General features: G+C 37.4%; 2 protein-coding genes across 2 annotated transcripts; both read left to right on the plus strand.

The window, feature by feature from the left end:
• Window positions 1–3,355: 3,355 nt before the first annotated feature.
• LOC113753486 (baculoviral IAP repeat-containing protein 3) lies at window positions 3,356–4,826 on the plus strand. Its single transcript, XM_027297647.1, has 4 exons — window positions 3,356–3,597; window positions 3,694–3,763; window positions 3,985–4,309; window positions 4,411–4,826. Exons 1-4 carry the CDS (start codon window positions 3,370–3,372, stop codon window positions 4,487–4,489), a joined length of 702 nt encoding a protein of 233 aa, XP_027153448.1. The 5' UTR covers window positions 3,356–3,369; the 3' UTR covers window positions 4,490–4,826.
• A 7,611-nt stretch (window positions 4,827–12,437) lies between these two features.
• Window positions 12,438–16,627, plus strand: LOC113753123 (metal transporter Nramp3-like). The gene is made up of 4 exons (XM_027297220.1): window positions 12,438–13,306; window positions 13,684–13,820; window positions 13,934–14,586; window positions 15,951–16,627. The coding sequence occupies exons 1-4, from the start codon at window positions 12,750–12,752 to the stop codon at window positions 16,164–16,166; spliced, it is 1,563 nt and encodes a 520-aa protein (XP_027153021.1). The 5' UTR covers window positions 12,438–12,749; the 3' UTR covers window positions 16,167–16,627.
• Window positions 16,628–18,064: the final 1,437 nt, after the last annotated feature.

Below are 18,064 nucleotides of genomic sequence, written 5' to 3' on the forward strand. Positions count from 1 at the left end.
CAGCATATACATCACAGGACTCAATTTCTGGCAGCACCAGTTTCCTTCCTTCACCATTAGAAATGAGATGGGCGTTGTTGGTCTTCCGTCTAGCTCCAGCTGTGCGCTACGTTCATTCTGAGGAACTTCTCGACGTAACGCTGCATAAATCATAATCTCACGTCAAAGAAAAGTATTCCCAACCACCACTTTCGGATGCCTTCATTTTGTTTTCCTCCTATGGAGCTCCTACGATGCATCAAGACCCCATGCATGTCGGCTTGCTTATAAAACTTTGTCACCCAGTAGTCCCAAGACTGCCACAGGTTGCATTTGCAAAATCTATGTATCTGATTCTATCTTCTTCTCATATGGTAGTTGAAATCACGGGCACCAAATCCCGCCGCTCTTATACTTGACTTATTGGAAGGTTTCATTCCCATCCATGCCACAAACAACCGAAGGGGTCCTTAATTAGTTACACAAAAGTTAGCTAGCGGTAAGTTCCTAGCTTCCAGGAATCATTCCGCCTGTTGAGAGATTGTGTGATGATCATGATCTCTCTCTCTCTCTCTCTCTCTATCTTTAACGGGGAGACTTCAATGATGCCAAACTTGCCTCCTAACAGGTGGCATTAATAATTACGAGATTACTTTGAAAAAGAATGATTATTGTATGAAACTTTCTGTCATCTGTAAGCTATAGTTGAACTTAATTAAATAAGGCAGCATAATACAAAATGCGTATAAGTTATGGTCTTGGAAGTTGGATCGGTGCACAGTCAAATGTGATGGAAGTCTCTTCGGACACAGCGAGATATGTGACTATTTCTTTATTCTCAATAGGCAGGGGGAAAATTAAATTACCTCCCCCTTCATTTGTTAATTTAGAATCGAGCAATCGGATTTTGGCAAAGAACCCGCAATTCCATAAATGTTCTAAATATTCAAGATTTTCTAAAGAATCATTACTACCCCTTTAGCAATGCTATTTTACGTCCGTAGATTAGATCTAAATTAGATTTGTGGATTAAATTAGTTAATAATTAGTGCATTAACAGTCAATCATCCTAAAATTTGCTGGTACTTGCGGGACAAAATGCCAATTCTTTGAATCATGAGATCATATTATTTTGTGAGCAGACTTTAGTCTAGAAATTAGATGTTTTGAATTTAAAATCTCCCATTTTTTAAATTCCACCTCTCCCTTATCACAAAGACAAAGAGAGAGTGTAGGTAGATAATTCGTTTGATATGTCTGTGTGTGTATTCTTTCAAAATCTCTGCTCAAAGCGAAGGAGGTCCCTTTTATCGAGAGCTAGAGCCGATCAGGCTTTAAACATTTTGGGCTGTCTCGGAAACAGAAAACGGATTTATCCCGGGCAGTTCATGGGTCCTTCTTCAGATGCATTGGGCCACCTTGAAAAGAGGTACCGGATGTCCATCCCTCATTAACTCTTTTGCACGGTTGTCGAAGAATAAAATTTATGTTGCAGAAGATGGTCGTCCAATTTTCCCAAGGCCCACCCAAGCTAATTGGGATGGGATCCAGAGAGGGAAATCTCGTTGATCGCCTAGTTCTACGTACGCATCATATGCCGGTCCGACATATTAATTACCTGCCCAAATGCTGCCACGCAAGAAAGTGACAGGGAGAGGACCACGTCGTATCGAGAATATCATCCTACATTAGGATCTGGACAAACGTACCCCTGAGCTTGGGCCCTCTTCGGTCTTTCATCCTGCAAATGTTGTTGATTGATTCACATATCTGCACCGGAAATTCGGGATCGGGACGAGAACACCCCTACCCTCCTTCTCCCTGCAAATCTGGGACTGACGTCATTCATTTAAAGCATAATCTCAAGAGTAAAGCTAAAGGCTGCTGAATTGATTTTACTTCTTGACAGATTTCAATTTGATGCTCTTCATTTTTAGCCTCTGATTGGGATGATTCCACCTTACTCTCATCAAAAGCCCATCAAAGTGCTAAAATAACTCTCAAGTACAGCTAGTACATTGAAATGCCAACCGGACTATTAATGGGTTTTGAAGTTATAGTGGTATAAAAACTTAAACAACGAAGATTAATCCCACCGGACATCCAAGATGATTAAGTAAGCAATGGTACGCCGTTGACTAAATTTTCACAAGAAGCTGCCTAACTGCTTATTGTCTTGTAACTAGCGCCCCACGGCACCTCCGCCCCACCCCCTGTTTTCAACTTCTTGGTCAACAAGTAATTTCGTTTTGTTTACGCCATCAACAGAAATATGCGTTTTCCTCCTCTGTTTGTCATGATTGCATTTCCAACCCAATTTGCTTTTTCTTTTTTCTCTATTTGTTGTGCGTACCTATTATGCCATGAATTTGAACGCTCGTCTGAAAGTCATACGGATATGGGCCGGTGGAGTGGGAATCTGTCAAAAAAGACATCTACCATCAGACTTCACAGGATCACGCCTCCCAAATTCCAAAACTGGAGAAGTGAAACTAGTTAGTTTAGTGAGCAGCTAAAAAGGAAAAAAAAATATCTTTGTCTAATTTACCTATAGTCCTCCCTATTAAAATTTCTTCCCTCGTTTCTTCACATTATCAGAGCAAGCAAACTACCAAGAACTCCCCTTCCCCCCAAAGCCTTAATACAAGTCTCAGGTCCATATGACTTCATTCGTCTTCACGGCGCTGCGCTCGTTTCTTTCTTTGTACATTTCAGGACAGAGCGGTGCTCTGTTTTTTGCACTTCTCATGACCTTCTTTAAAGCTCTATCCTCCAATTCTCGAAAATTTAGCCTGCTTGTTCGGGGGGTATTAAACTCATGTCCAAGAATTTTGAGGTAAATTTCTACAGTAATCTTCTTTGTTCATCTCTGGTTTTGAATTTGTCCTCGTCCTTTATAATTATTCTGTCGAAGAAAGTAAGGGAGAATGGTGGGAATTTGCTTTATGTTTTGGCGGGGAGGGTTGAATGCGGTTTTTTTTTCCTCTTGCTGTTTTCTTGAGTCAATTTTACGCTAACCCAATCAACTTGGTCTCTTCCCCACTCCCCTCTGTTCAATTTTTTTTTTTTTTTTTTTTGGGCTCTAGAATTAGGTTGAATTCTTGGAACCATTGAACTTCCCCTGCTTCCGTGTTAAAATCCCGTCAGATTCTCGGACGGAGGAGGAGAAAAGAATACGTTATCTCGTCTTTTCCAAAAAGGAATATAGAGAGAGAGAGAGAGGTGGGTCGGGTTAGATTTGAGGGATTTATCGGTGTTGAAAAAAGAATAAATTCTTTCACTTTCAATAAAAAGTAGTAAAAGCTGGTTTTCCACTTTCCTTTCCTTGGAGGAAAGAAGTGGAGTGCTACAAAAGCAACAGTTATAGATGCCACAGTGCACGCCCCACACATGCCAGATTCTCTAATCTATGGCTCCCTCTTCTTACTTTTTTCCCGTATCTTGCAGCAATATCAAACTCCACCGCTTCCACTTTCAGAGGAGGAGCGAGCCCAACAGAAGATAACAGCAGTAATACCCACAAAAACCTGTCAAATGGCATACCGCTTTCCAACAACTCCGGGTAGTGAACTTCACATGATGACCAACAACCGTGCCATCCTGATTACAACCCATGATGTAAAAATATTTCTCATTTTTTTCTTCTTCCTTTGGCAACCAATTTTACCTCAATTTCAAGATTTTAATCTGTTTGGTCCGTCTCATTGATTGCAGGATGAACAGAACGAGTGGAGCATCGCGCTTGCTTTTGCCAGCCGCATCGTCATTTATGTCGCAATCTTGGGTGGGTTTCTCCCACATTAATGCTTCATCATAGAGCATTACTAGTTTATATGAAAACGAAGAACTCTATAGAGCATTAGTTTATTACGTTGCTTGTGGCTTCTGACATCGCAAAAGTCAATGGAACATTCCCCAATAATAATTTAGGATTTGTCTTGCAACTCAGTGATGCAGGGAAACTAATTTTGTTTGTACATTCAATTTTTTTTAATGGTTTTTCAGCCTTGCTGATGATGATTGTTGCACTGATCATTAAACTTTTGGGACATTGCGATGGAGATGCTAGCAGTAGTAGCAGCAGCAGCAGTATTCACCGCCAGGCCACGGCGGCTCGGGCTGCAACTGAAACTAATACATTGCTAGCAAAAGAGGTGGTTCCGTTCACCTATGGGACCTGTGAAGAAGATTTAGAGTCTGCAAAATGCAGTAGCAGTCCCTCGGACGATTTATATGATGGAAAGATTTGTGTAATTTGCTATGACGAGCGAAGAAATTGCTTCTTCATCCCTTGTGGTCACTGTGCTACTTGTTCCATTTGTGCCCGAAGGTTTGACTTTAAAATTTTAACCCCCCAAAAAAAAAAAACAATTTTTTTTCCCATATTCATTCCCAGTATTTCTGAAACTTACAGAGGGATTAATGGTGCAGGATTACCGAAGGGGAAACCAAGACTTGCCCTGTATGCCGCAGATATATTCACAAAGTAAGAAAGCTGTTCATTTCCTGAAATGATGCCCGTCAAATTTTGCTTCAGTTTTTTTTTTAGTTTTTCCTTTTCTTTTCTCTTTAGTTGTAAATAGACTGTTTGTGTAGTTAGTTTGTCGGAAAATCACAAAACGATGTAAATGGGCCATTATTATTGGGCCTTTGCTGCTGTACAAACTCGCCCTGAACTATGGGGCAAGTTTTCTTTTTTCTACCTTTCCCCACCTGTACATAAATGGGCAGTGGAAGCTAGATTTCACTCTTCTTGTCAGAAGCCCAAGCCCAATGTATGAATGTAGAAAAGGGCTACAATGTTGTTGGCAAGTTAAATTAAGACAAGATTAGTCGAGTGCGATTGTCTATTTATTTGTTTTTGTAAAGGGTCGAGTCCAATCAATCGTTAACAACTTGAAAGAGACTACTCTCCCAAATTTGGTGCGGCATATTCATGACGTATAAAACTTTAAAAAGGTCTAATCACTTAACATGAGCACTATGAAAAATTAACAGACTAACTCTAGCTCTTCAATTTTATTTTATTTTGTGTGTATAAAAGTATTGTTTGAAGCATTTATTCCCATTTGCTTCTGTCAGGATGTACTAAGGTGAATAAAAAATTTACCCAAATAAGAGAAGAAAATAGAAAAAGAATTTTCCTGAACAAAAATACGTTTTAATTTTATTTTAGACCTCCAGGGTAGCAAAAAAATTTCTTGTTTAGAGGTTAACTTGATTTTTTTTTTTTTCTTTTTTCTTTTTTTGTTTAGAGGTTAACTTGATAGTTTGCCACTTTTAATGTCGTAATCGAAATTTCTGACTACCTCTGAAGGGCCAGAAGAATAACATCGCCCCAAGTAAAATTAAAGTGTAGAAGACCGATAAATATAAGAGGGTTTGAAAAAAAAAAAAAAAGGAGGAGGACTAAACAACACACTACTAAGGATAGTGGGACAGCCTGGTATCCGTATGAACGGAATCCATTGAAAGCGTTGTTTTTAGAATCAAAATCGTTTTGCGTTTCAAGCTTGACTCAGAGAAAGAAAGAGAAAACTCGCTATCAAATACGAGTCCAAATGGTCATTTCACGAGAACGAGACCATTGGGATTGCGATTTTTGGAAAGCTTTTGAGGGAAATATTACTACTGTAACACTTTTTTAAAATAGGATAGTATATGAGTTAAAAAGACAATTAAAAGTAAATGAATTATTTACAAAAAAATGTAGATTTTTTTTTGTTTTTTGTAAATAATCACATTCCAAACAAGGTCTATTATTATGTCTCTAACTCCCCATCTCCGCATCATCCAAGAATCAAATCAAGCCTAGAATCCTTTGCTATCTGCCAAATGATCAGAGTAATGAGTCCCAAATCGCAGTCTAGAATTAGCTTTCAAAAAAAAAAACCACAGCAGGAAACCATCTGTTTAATAATGAAAATAGATCAAAACCTGACGCTTTTTATTATTGAAGTGCTAATTTAAAATTTTGAAATAAATGAGAAATCAAAAGTTGACTAGTATTACAACAATTTAGACGTTCCCTAAAATATTCTCACATTTAATATGCTTTTGCTTCACGCAAGATGCTGTGAAAGGAATATGACGTCCATCAGCGGGCAGCTTAACGCCAGATAAAAAAGTAAGCACCAAGAAAAAGAGAGCCGGATTAAAGAGTAAGCGAAGAGATGCTGATGCTTTGGTACTGTTCTATTTTCCTGCCTCTATGTGTCGCCGTTGTTTGTCGCTAATTGAAAAAGCCGTACTCTCGCCATTTTCGATGGTCCACCGGAAGCCATCTTCAGGTCCCACGTCATCTCGATGGATAGAGCCTCGTCACCGAATAATAATATCTACAAAATATATCGTGCCAAAAGAGTGGCAACTGGGATAAACAACATACACTCTACTGTCACTTCATATTATTATTTCATGTTTATCTTTTATTCTTGAATACAATGCTCTCTGGTTTGATTATAGATTTCCATCACTAACATTATGTTCGATAATCCGATCACTAACCGGGACGCCTAAGTCGTACAAAATAATTTATTGACGATACTTTATACGAGACGAGAAAATGGTTCGTACAAAAGCAATTTTTTTTAATTTAAAAATTAATGCCATTGGCTGATGAATTCCTTTTTTAATATGCAAACTTTTTTTTTTATAACCTCACGAGCGCAAATACTTGAAATTACTTATCTAACCAGTGGGCTATTTTTCATTGTCGTACTTGTTTGTTAGCCAATGTCAAATTTTGTTGTTTGGTAGTAGAAATGGCCAGTATTAATGTTTTAGTTAATGTAAATCTTTTAAAATAGCGTTAATGTTTTACGGGTGCAAACAATTAACTTACAAAGTCAACCAATGAAAAAAAAATTATTTTAGCTACGATTTTTAATTTCGAACAATGTTCAGTTTTACTATTTGGAAGTACAAAATAGCTTCCTTTTAATTTTAATGCGACGGAAGTGGTTAAAAACCTATTGCAATAGCAAAAGATTGGCTAAATTACAATAATTTATAATAAACATTGATAATTTGACAGTTGAAGAATCACTCTTTTACCGTTCATATTTCACAGTGGTACAATCGTACAAAGCTATGGTAACAAAATACGGCATGGTGTTCAGCCAAAGATTGACTTATAAACTTAACAATCTATTTTGAAAACTAAATAAATTTTTTGCCACAATTATTTTTACAAACTCATTGTAAATTTAACTATATTATGTTTTGTGCGAAACATATGATTTGTTATTTTTAATCTAAATGTATCATGGAATAGGACAAGATTTCTATAATCAAATATTAGTGTCTTTTTTGTATTTTATTGAAAAATTTGTATCCTTTTTAAAAAAAATTTGTTGGAGTCGAGAGAGAGAGAGAGAGAAATCTGGGTACAAAGCATAAACACTTCTCATCTTTGTTTAAAAAAAAATAATAATAACGGCATATCTAACCTAATATAGTTTACTCCTACTCCTACTGGGGGAGTCTACTCTAAGAGGTGACCTTACTGAGTCGAGAGAATCTGATGGAGATTGAACCTCATCTTATTTTCATATGGTTTAATCTTCTAAATATTCGGCAATCAAGCATTAGTTCCAATTATGATAAAGACTATCAAATTCTGAGTAGTTAGTTAAGACATAAATTGCCAAAATAGTCAATCTCATGTGTTGATTGCCATTTTATATATGTGTCTATCATCTAAAGATGTATGTATTGAGGGAAATTGGAAAAATGAAGCAATGGAGAGGAGCCTAATCCGGGTACATACTCATGAAGGTCCTTGTGGATAATTATTCATGCGCATCAAATTGTTGCAACACCGACATACGATGCCACAAACTTTTTTCCCATCCATTTTCCCCCCTCAAGACGAAAATTGTGTGAGCTTATGACCGATAAAGGGTAGCGGGGGTTTGTCGCTACGATCTTTATTTAAGCTCTGCATTCTCACTCTTCAGCACACGCTAAACCAATGGCCTCCTCGCCACAATGCATGATACTTTTACAGTTAACTACTCTACGACATGTGCGTATTAATCCCAAGTTCCCAAATCCAGCGTTATTTCTCTTCATCTAGCTAGTCTCCTATTTTTGCATAGGCTTTATTACAGTATAATACTTTTTCCTTCTAAACTTTAAATATATATATATTTTGCCCCCTTCATTAATTAGTCAAACGTTAATGATGAATTCTCCATCCAAAATGCACTAATTAATTTTATTAAAGAAATGAGTATTTATTATGTTACAGTTATTATGTGTGTGTTTACGAATCAGTCAAGAATATTTTGGTCATGAAAAATATAACTTCATTTTAATCCTGACAAAAAGCTGATCACAAGGTGTAAAATGTACATATTTAGAGTTTAGAGTTGCGAAGAATTACAAAGGCTCAAGTTGAAGGGAACAAAGTGTAATCAACGGGTTTACATATTATGAATAACCCCAACAATGATAACTTCAGCTTTTGTTGAGTGCACATGACGGCCTCTAACAAACAAATAACCTTCACACTCATTTATGCGTAGGTCACGATCACCAAAACTTATTAATTTAAGCATAAGTAATATTCATACACCGATTTACGATTCTTACTATTCCGTGAACCGACAGGCCTTCGTCACCACCCGCTTCGTTATTGCCCACTTCATTTCCATTCCTCTGTCATTCCAGCTGGCAGTGATTTCGTTTTTTCCTTTCCCGCCTGGATTCCCATGCCTCACCGGGTTACATGGGTCCACCTTACTTTCACTCCACACAGCCATAGAAAACGCCAACATCAAGGCTTCCAAAACATGGCTGCTCGTATGTCACTTCGCAGCTTGGAATGATCCGAGGAATAGGACATTAATGTTGTCTGATTATTGGGTCACATCCCATACACCGATTGAAAGGAAGAAGTCATATTCCCCCATCAGCAATTATCATTTCAAAAGGACAGCAGGATGATCTTTCATTTGTGTTACTACAAATTACACAAGTCTAAAGCCATACTAAGAAGTTTCAAAGTCCGTTTTCAATCTCCCCCGTTCCAATACTATAATTGCAGTTTAGTGATTTCAAAGTTGATTTTTTCGGCAAATTTTGTGTATTTTGTTCATTAACTTTTCAAAACTAAAAAGCTTTTTTGCCGAATCTCGCAATTCTAATTTTTTTTCAAATATCAAAGGCCTGTTTGTTCGGATTCTCAATTTTCTCATGCCTACTTTTGGATCTTAATATACAACTGCCGATGTGAGTAATAAGTTTTGCTGAACTATACTCTTGAGAGTAAACATCTAGAGCCTTGTTTGAACAGTCATTTTTCAAAGAAAATTTCTTACGTTTTCCATGAACATATTTTCAAATCACCTTTTTATCTCACATATATCAAATCGCTATAATAATTTTTTTTTACAAAAAATTTAGAAAAATGCAATCCAAACACAACCTAAATTAAACCAATTTCTAGTTTTATACGAGATTAGCACACTTAATATTAGTCTTGCAAAGATGGTGAACAATGATATTTATTTTCACTTTAAACGCACTCTAAATTATCCACATAATGCCAATATAATTATCCAGATGGAGAAATAAAGGTCAATCCAAACGAAGAGTCTGATCATGGTAACAACAACAAGGTCTAATAAATGAACGGCAAATATTACTTATTTAAGTTTGAATTATCACCAAAATTTTTTTTTTTTTTTATCTACGTGTCCACTTGTAGATTATACTATGATTTATGCAATAGTCAGTCACCGGTGTCATCACATCACAAGATCAACAAGAGTAAAAGTAAAATGTACTAATGACTTGGCGTTAAGACAAAAACGTCGTGCTCTATGCTCTCTGCTCTGCTTTTGTCGTCAAAGGGAATACGATGCGCTCGCGCTACGCCAGGACCCGCACGACAAACCCACACGCCTGCTTGCGCTGCACCTACACCACATCCCACCCCTCTCCAACCCGGCCCCACCAATTACACGATATGTGGCGACAGGAGCGAAGGAGTCGTCTCCTCGATCATTTCATTCCTCCTCCAGCCTATCCGTTCAGTTCCACGTAAAAATTTTTCATGGATCGCAGTTCCCATCAGAATCTGACACGCGAGGGGAGTTTCTGGATAATTGCCGCAACCTCAATGGTGGTATATATTTTCGTGGGCCGGGGCCGGTCCCGGTGAGAATTTTGGAGACTTCCAACAGGTACTCTAATGTCAACTGTGTGTGTTACGACTTATGAGGTTTGGGTTTTAGCTTCATTCAAATTCTTACTCAGCAGCGTTAATCCCGACTAGAATTTCTATTCGAAATTTCGGTGTCGAATAGGACTATATATAATTGACACCAACCATTATAGCCTGCGTCATACGTTAGGGGCTTGGCGGTAATAAATGTGTAAATCCCGGTGCCAAACATTTTACAACATTCTAACTTTCACCCTTTATTTATGAAATGAAAAAAAGAGTAATCAATTTTATATACATTCGTATTATATATATATATATATATATATATATACTGTCACTCACTGTTAATTGAAGAAATTGATCTAAGACTTTATGAGATTAGTTTAATATCAAAAGTTTCGAGTCATGGCATAGTAAATTATGATGAATTTCACGTTGGCCTTTTAAAAGCAGTACCTAAGCATACAGATGTGAATACGATTTATTTTATTTCTTATAATAAGATGCCATATGAAACAAATTGATTGCAACGAGTCACATATTAGAGTTTACTAAGATGTCACATTCAAACCCTTTAAATATGTGCTATTTTCCTTCCATGAATTTAATCACTATTCTATGCCAAAAAAAAAAAAAAAGGTGGGAAACAGTACATTTTCAACCGCTATAATTAACAATTTCCCCATTTTGTTTGAAAATGAAAAAAAAAATCTCCTTTTTAGTTGCTACGTACTTGATAAAAAACAAAACTTAGCATCAAAGACAGACATGAAATCAGGGAAAAATATACTGGACAGCCTTCTTCCGTGGTTTGAAAACGAATTCCAAAATGTCTTAGATGCGAGTGATATAAAGGTTTTAGGAAGATTTAGCAGAAGGAATCAATGCTCAATCCTAAAACATGATGTTTTATTCTTTATTATCTGTTTCTCCATAAACACGGTGGACCCAAAAACCCATAAAAAAGAGAAACTGAAAACCAAAAAACAGGAATCTGAAGACAGATGTCTTACAACCCACTAGTTAGTATGAGCAGCTTCTGAAATTATCTGATTTTACATAAAAAAGAAGTGCCCGTTGGCATTAGAAAAATAAAAGAGATTTGTTTGGATAGGAAAAATTTTCAAATAATATTTTACTTGAATCATAAATTCATTTTCTAATTTACTATTTTTTTATTTCACGTACTTACGTTACATTATAAAAAATATTATAATAATTATTTAAAATAATACTTTATCCAAACAAATCCGAAAGAAAGTAGTAGGATCCATCGGTCAGTTCAATGCCCAACCTAAACTCCGCGGTGGGATGAGATTTGTAGCCAATTGCAGCCTGCAAGTAATCTCACCGCTTACCACTGGATAAGATTATATGAGTTTGTTTGGACAAAGGAAATTTGGAAAAAACAATTTGGCCTCACAAATCCCAATCACCTTTTTATCTTCCCAATCATCTTTTTATCTCACATACATCACATCACAAAAGTACTACAGTAAATATCTCAAATAAATCATCCAAATAAACTCTTATCCAAACAAGTTTGTTTGGACAACTTTGATTTCAAATAAAAAAATTTACTTCACAAATTTCAACCACCTTTTTATCTTCCCAATCACCTTTTTATCTCACATACATCACATCACAAAAAGTGCTACAGTAATTATCTCAAATAAATCATCCAAATAAACTCTTATCCAAACAAACTCAAGTTGCATTTCCAACTTACAGGCAATGATTGGCGACCTAAATTGTCCGGCAATGAGAAAATGCAATCGAAATATTATTTAAAATACTATCGAGCAGCTGAATCTAAATTTTAATTTTGCGATTTGGATGAAAAATTGTCACCGATATCACTTGGAATATACACATTGCGTAGTGCCCTGAACCGCGCGATGCTTTCCTTTGAGAGAGTAAAACAAAGATATCATTTTGATTCAAATTATAGATCACCGGTAAAAGAGGAAAATCATTCCAACAGACAGTTCTACATTCCAAATCAAGAGAATGTTCAGGTAAGATATGAATGGTGGCCAATTTCCAGTTCACCAAACACGTAATTGTAATTCTCTGATCAGCGCAATGCCGAGGATCTTTGAACCATACGAAGATGATTAAAAAAAGAAACAGAAACAATCTTTTTTTTGTCTTTTGAGACTAACAAAAACAATCTTGAATGACCGTTATAGCCTTGTCAAGTGACAATCCTCAAAAGCTCACGGGCCCAAAGATTTATATATTTGTGTCCTAGCACACTACAAATAATAATGCAGAAAAGAAATAGCAAGAGAAATGATAAAAAAGGGAAATATATAGACTAGGTGAAAGAGATGACCATCTGTTAACCGTCTTATTCTTCGCTTCCTTTCTTCATCCCTGTTCCTCGAACAAAAAGAAAAAAGGGGTCGAGAAGAAGCAAACCCATGTATATATAGACCTCCCCGCTGTCCCTGTATCCCACTCCATCACTGTGTTTTTATGTGTGTTATTCTCCTGTAATTAGAGAAAAGCGACCCTTCTTCAACAGCGAAGGGTTTTTCCTTTTTTGGAAAAACAAAAAAAGAAGAAGAACAAAACGAGAGACAAAAAAATGCCTCCCCGGGACGAAGAGGAACAGAGATTACTGGTGAACCCACTTCTGGATTCTTCCGATGAAGAAAGAGCCTATGATTCTACAGAAAAAGTTCACATAATAGGAGCGGACGAACCTAATGAAGGAGGAGGAGATAACAGCGACGTTTGCTCCACCAAGGCGCCGCCATTCTCTTGGAAGAAGCTCTGGCTTTTCACTGGGCCGGGTTTTCTGATGAGCATAGCTTTTCTTGATCCGGGTAACTTGGAAGGGGACCTTCAGGCGGGTGCCATTGCTGGGTATTCTTTGCTATGGCTGCTGTTGTGGGCCACGGCTATGGGGCTTTTAGTCCAGCTCTTGTCGGCTCGGCTCGGCGTGGCTACTGGGAGACACTTGGCTGAGCTCTGTAGGGTGGAGTATCCCACGTGGGCTAGGATTCTTTTATGGGTCATGGCTGAAGTGGCTTTGGTTGGGGCTGATATTCAGGAGGTTATTGGCAGCGCCATCGCTATTAAGATTTTGAGTAATGGGTTGTTGCCTCTTTGGGCTGGTGTCGTCATCACTGCTCTGGATTGGTAAAATGCTTTCTTTCCCCCTCTGCTCTGAGTGATTTATTTCGATTTTTATGCTTGTGTTTAGTGGTTGTCTGTTCTAAAGTTTTAAGCTTTAGACCTTTGAATGTGAAAGACTGATGCCTTTTTTGTGACTCTTGTGATATGCTGATGATGAATGGTTTTTAAGAATATGATGGATCGTTTGTTTATTGAGAATTTTAGGTAACCAAGTAATTAGCTTCTGGGGTGGTTGCTATGTGAAGTAACCATTTGATTTTACTAGATTTTGGAACACTCGTATTTGTTAGGTCTTTTGTTATTACTCTCTGTGATTTGTGAAGATGTTTCCCAAGATTTGACTTGCTGACTTGATTTTCCACCATGATGTCGTGATGCAGTTTTATATTTCTATTTCTCGAAAATTATGGGGTCAGGAAGCTCGAAGCACTTTTTGCAATTCTCATAGCAACCATGGCGCTCTCGTTTGCATGGATGTTTGGTGAAACAAAACCAAATGGTGTTGAACTTCTTCTTGGTGAGACACTAAATTATTATTATTATTATTATTATTTTAACGATATGTGGTACCTTATTCAATTGTGTATTTTTAAGCTTGCCTATATCTGACATTGTCCATTGGGATGTTAGGTGTTTTGGTTCCAAAACTGAGCTCCAAAACAATAAAGGAGGGAGTGGGAGTTGTGGGTTGCATTATCATGCCTCACAATGTATTTCTACATTCCGCTCTTGTACAGTCAAGAGAGATCGACGCCCGCAAGATAGGCAGGGTTCGAGAAGCAATCAACTACTACTCCATAGAATCCGCAGCTGCCCTTCTAATTTCTTTCATCATCAATCTGTTTGTTACAACGGTTTTTGCGAAGGCATTTTATGGTACTGAACTAGCCAATGACATTGGCCTCGTGAATGCAGGCCAGTATCTTGAGGAGAAGTACGGTGGAGGATTGCTTCCAATTATATACATCTGGGCTATTGGATTATTAGCTGCTGGTCAGAGTAGCACCATCACTGGCACTTATGCTGGTCAGTTTATCATGGGAGGTTTCTTGAACTTACGGTTAAAAAAGTGGCTGAGAGCACTGATCACTAGGAGTTTTGCCATAATTCCTACCCTGGCTGTTGCTCTTATTTTTGAAACCTCTGAAGGATCATTGGATACTATGAATGAGTGGCTGAACATACTTCAGTCAATTCAGATACCCTTTGCCCTTATTCCTCTACTTTGTCTGGTCTCCAAGGAGGACATAATGGGTGTATTCAGAATTGGCCCCATTCTGAAGGTATGTTCCCTTCTTAAAAAGATATGACAATTTTGCATTTAATTGTGCATTTTCATCATTCATTATAGCCTACATTGACAGCTAACTTTATAAAATTAGATTCCTTGATGTTGGTAAAGAGAACTATCATTGCAATTTTATAGTTCTACAGGGATTAGTTTCTTGATCAGCTTGCTTAAATGTTATTTTGCATTGTGCTGCAATGTTGATGACATTCTGATTTTAGTTGTATTAAATTCTCATTAGATATGCAGTAATTGGAATTTTTCCTCCTCGTTCTTGTTTCAATTGGTTTGCTATGATATAAGTGATGTGTAACTTCTGTGGTCATTTGCTAGAGGCTTATGAACAAGTTCTGTGTGTATTTATCCAAATTCTTGGAGTTCTTAGGTTGACTTCTGCTGTTGTGTGACACTTTGGAGTACTTTACTGTAGAGGAATGAAAATTGTAGCTCCTCACATTAGTCTTGCATTCAACTCAACATTGTCTTTGGCATGACAAACTAATTTGAGTGTTCTGTCCATCCCATAATCTGGCTTTATTAGGAGCACGTGGTATTATATCTAGTACTTTCTAAAAGCTTAAAACGTATATGCCCTCTACATCATGGGTAGAAACTTTAAATCTGAATCCAGGACATAATATAACTTTCTAGTTTTGATTTTGTCATTCCCCACTCCCTATTTAGTCCTTGTAACCACCATCTGATTTGTAATTTGACTTATAGTTGAAGAAACTGTAATTTGACCAAAAAACAAGTCAATTTTTTTTTCTGTACTAATTTATTTAGCTTTTGGCATGTTTGCCGGGAAATAGGTTTGATTGTACAGATACTATTTGTCTTTGACCAATGACCTGTCTTTGTGTGGACTCTTCTCATGAGGACCTAATGTTCTTGTTACTAGAATTAGTTTTTTTACCAATCACGAAGTGCACAAATCTTGCACTTTTCTGTTCAAAAATTCCACATTACTGCCACAAAGTTTCGAGAACTTTTATAATTAATGTTCTTGCCCATGATCAAGCAAAGGCTCAAGTATGTGATGATGGCTCCAGGTCTTGTGCTTGTTTTTACCTTCTTTATTCCGTGACCTCTACAATCTGCACGTTTTGATATTTTTCTTTTGTTTTTGGTTCGTTACTTCTGGTTTGTTAGTTATTCCAAAGTTACGTGGTCATACTAGGTGCCATAACATTTCCACAGTGTGGTATATTTCTGGAGCCTTTGTCATTTTATACATTTAATGGTCAAACACAACTAAGAGACCAATACGTGATAGTTGGATCTGGCATCATCAGAATCAACATATAGAGACACAACTTATACACAGATCTTTTGAATTTCTTGGGTTTCTTCTTGCAGATAATTTCATGGCTAGTTGCTGTTTTGATCATATTGATTAACGGATATCTCTTAGTGGATTTCTTCTCATCTGAAGTCAGTGGAGTGATACTTACATCAGTCGTATTTGTTTTTACGGCTGCATATGTGGCTTTTATAGTATACCTTGTATCACGAGGCATTACCTTTTCTAATTTTCCATTAAAATTCAAGAGGCTCACAAACTCAGGAAATTAATCGATGATTCTGTCAATGACTTGCCAAGTGCGCAGCACTCAGGACTTTCCATCTCTGGTATTGCCAACTGTTTCTCTGCCAGAAAGATCCCTTGTGCATATAAATGTTTTCCATCTCTGGAACGCGCAATAGGTGTCTACAAAGATGGTGACAATCACTTACCTGAATCGCTTGTGGGAAATTTGTACTAGTTTCTGTGCAATTTTGCAATTCTCATCCCTCTATGTATTGGAGATGGGAAAAGCAAGGCCCAATATAGATCTGAGGTGAAGTATTGTATGTAGTAGTAGATTCCAATATACATTTTTTTTTTCCTAATCTGAAGGGTGGGGGTGGAGGTTGTCACTGTTGATATTGGCCAGTGTAGAGTATTTTGGAATTAATCCTATGGCAAGGAGTCCTTAATTTTATCTAATGTTTTTTGGTTGCTCTTTTTTTCATGTTAAAAGTGGTTTTGCCTCGTTTTGTTCTCCATTTTTATCTTGACGAGTCGATATAAGCAGTGGAAAAGATAAAATGTCACTCCGAAGTTCACTTTGCCTTCTTCCATCATAGTTAAAGGCAGGCCTGCCTTGCAACCTGGAAGTCTAGTTTTCTTCTTGACTCTGCATTGGGCTGAGGTGTCCTTGCTTTCTTTCATCAAAAAGTGTAAGAAGGTCCAATCCAAGATTGAAGGTAATGTTTTAATCCCTTCTAAATAATTGAAGGATGCAATCTAGTAAAAGGATGTTGGTATCTATCTGATTGGCATCTGTATACTTGCATGATCATCTTTGCTTGCCTTTGATGCAAGTATACGAAGGCAAGAGATGATCATGCATAGCTGCATTTGGCTAGTTTCCTAGTATGTGAGCTATGAAATTTCTCAATAGTGGCATTCCCTTTCAATTTCGAACGTTTGCATTTTGACAAAGGCTGATTCAAGTGTCACTCACCCTTTGAACCCTGAAATTTAGCAGTATTTGAGGGTCGCTGCTGATGAATGGCAGCCTAAGTTGGCGCTCTGCATGCATGGGGGCTGCCAGTGGTAATCCACTGGAAGCTGAGTTTTTGTTACAGCCACTACAGGCTCTAAGCTAAGAGTTTGGCAAAAAACTCTACAAGCTTGTTCTTGCCATTTTCTTACCTGCATTAGGGACCTCATATCTGTTGCTGTTTCTAGTTACGAGGCAAAATCTAGTATTTGTGTTTTTTGACTGACCTGATGGGTCTGGATTGACTATCTTCCTGGCTTCCCTTTGCAGGATTCTTCCTGCGAGTCAAGTAGGTTGTTTGTTGGTTGGACAAGCGAATAAGTAATCCGAGCATCTAGTATGTTGTACTCCATTAATTCTTCTGTTCAGGTCTACTGCAAGCATGATCGACGGGACGAGGCAAACTGAGGCAACATGACTTCCAGCTTGCTGATGGAGGCAACATGACGTTAAAAAAAAAAAAGCAATCTAGGATATACATGGTAATTGAATGATTTCTGTTATTAGTTTAGCAAATGGAGAAGCCACGTTGTTAACCTCAATTAGAGTTGAAATTTCACTTTTAGAAACACCTAGAAGAAATTAGTGGGCTTCAAATAATTTTTTTTTTTTTTAATTTTTCTGCTAATCCAAGAATTACGGAGTCAAAGAGTTACGTTAGAAAGAAAATGCGATGATATTGTTATGGCTGGATATTTTCTGACCTTCCCAAAATATCCTCCTCCCAAGTCCTACCCCAGTAAAATACGAAAAGATAATTGTGTATTTTCACCTTGTTATTGGTGGGGTGAGAACGACAGAAATTGGAAGAATATAAAAGTTGACCGACCACCTCAAAACTTTGACATGTTCGACTACGCTGGTAGCAGACTTTCACTCGAGAGACAGCAAGCGTGCAAGAACAGGCCGCCAACGCTCTACCCT

Source organism: Coffea eugenioides, chromosome 11 (assembly GCF_003713205.1).
Source record: "Coffea eugenioides isolate CCC68of chromosome 11, Ceug_1.0, whole genome shotgun sequence".
Classification (NCBI taxonomy): domain Eukaryota; kingdom Viridiplantae; phylum Streptophyta; class Magnoliopsida; order Gentianales; family Rubiaceae; genus Coffea; species Coffea eugenioides.

Bases quoted from the DNA above. Each gene is read 5' to 3' on its own strand.
- LOC113753123 (XM_027297220.1), top strand. From the start codon at position 12,750: ATGCCTCCCCGGGACGAAGAGGAACAGAGATTACTGGTGAACCCACTT. The intron at 13,307-13,683 runs GTAAAATGCTTT...GTCGTGATGCAG, and splicing joins GTCATCACTGCTCTGGATTG to TTTTATATTTCTATTTCTCG. The intron at 14,587-15,950 runs GTATGTTCCCTT...TTCTTCTTGCAG, and splicing joins GAATTGGCCCCATTCTGAAG to ATAATTTCATGGCTAGTTGC.
- LOC113753486 (XM_027297647.1), top strand. From the start codon at position 3,370: ATGCCAGATTCTCTAATCTATGGCTCCCTCTTCTTACTTTTTTCCCGT. The intron at 3,764-3,984 runs GTGGGTTTCTCC...ATGGTTTTTCAG, and splicing joins CATTTATGTCGCAATCTTGG to CCTTGCTGATGATGATTGTT. The intron at 4,310-4,410 runs GTTTGACTTTAA...TTAATGGTGCAG, and splicing joins TGTTCCATTTGTGCCCGAAG to GATTACCGAAGGGGAAACCA.